The following is a 1300-nucleotide window of genomic DNA, read 5'->3' as shown; positions in this document are numbered from 1 at the left end:
CTGATAGGTATTTTTGTTATTAATCAACAGGCTCTATTCCGATAAACATTGTACATAGGGATGGGGAGACTCTTCCAATGTCACATTCTTAACCTCTGAGTGCTTAAGAGCTGTAGTATGGATCCAGTGGCCTCTGTCTCCTCAATCTAAGAGGTATAGGCCTATTATCCCAAACTACAGGAGCCAGAGACTTAAGACTATAGGTAAACATAAGTTTTTTTCTCAAAGTATTATATCTTTGGTCTATGTCTGTGAGTCTATTATGTTCTGTTAAAGGGAGTGTTTATAACAGAAAGGGCAAAGGGATGCCAACTACTGTGTCTGAAAGAAAACAAAATCATCTCTTCAGGTTGTTCTCTGATGTCTCTCATGCTGGTCTCTCCTTCCACAGTGCCCGTCTCAGGGCACTTTTGACCTCAGCGTTCCTCAGGCTGTAGATCAGGGGGTTCAGCATGGGGTTGAAAAGGCTGTAAAACAGGGAAAGGATCTTCTGCTGTGTCTCCGGGTTCCGAGACTTGGGGGCCATGTACATGACGATGGCGCTGCCAAAGAAGAGCCCGACCACACAGAGGTGGGAGGAGCAGGTAGAGAAGGCCTTTCTACGACCCTCCCCTGACTGGATCCTCAGGATGGCCATCAGGATGCGTGCATAGGAGACCAGCACCAAGCATAAGGGTCCCACTAAGATGAACACACAAGCTGCAAAGATGACAATTTGATTGAGCATTGTGTCAGCACAGGCCAGCTTGAGGACAGACAGGATTTCACAGAAGAAGTGATTGATTTCATGGGGCCCACAGAAGGGCAGTCTTAGGATGAGGACTAAATGGACCAGAGCCAGGAGGAAGCTTAATATCCAGGAGGCAGCAGCCAGGATAGTACACACTCTCCAACTCATGATGACAGTATAGTGTAGGGGATGACAGATGGCCACAAACCTATCATAGGACATCGCCAACAAAATCAGGCACTCTATGTGAGCAAAAGCCAAATACAAGAATGTCTGCATTATGCATGGAACGAAGGAGATGGTTCTTCTTTTAGACACAAGATTTGCCAGCATCTTGGGGACATTGTTGGAAGCATAAGACATGTCAACAATGGCCAGATGTGAGAGGAAGAAGTACATAGGTGTGTGCAGTCTGTGGTCCAGGCATATTATTACAAGGATGACCCCATTCCCAAGAAGAGTAAAGAAATAAAAGAGAAAGAAAAGCCCAAAGAGGAAACACTCCATAGTGAGATCAGCTTGGAATCCAAGTAGAGTAACCTCTGTGATCCACGTCTGGTTGCCTCTCAT

The 1300-nt window shown here is 45.8% G+C and overlaps 1 protein-coding gene across 1 annotated transcript; it reads right to left on the bottom strand.

Annotated features, from left to right (window-relative positions):
• Positions 1–367: 367 nt before the first annotated feature.
• Positions 368–1300, bottom strand: LOC119807678 (olfactory receptor 2A14-like). The gene has a single exon (XM_038319775.1). The coding sequence runs from the start codon at positions 1298–1300 to the stop codon at positions 368–370; it is 933 nt and encodes a 310-aa protein (XP_038175703.1).

Source organism: Arvicola amphibius, chromosome 2, assembly GCF_903992535.2.
Source record: "Arvicola amphibius chromosome 2, mArvAmp1.2, whole genome shotgun sequence".
Lineage (NCBI taxonomy): Eukaryota > Metazoa > Chordata > Mammalia > Rodentia > Cricetidae > Arvicola > Arvicola amphibius.
Note: the sequence above shows the minus strand (reverse complement) of the source record. Positions and strands in the feature narration are given on the sequence as shown.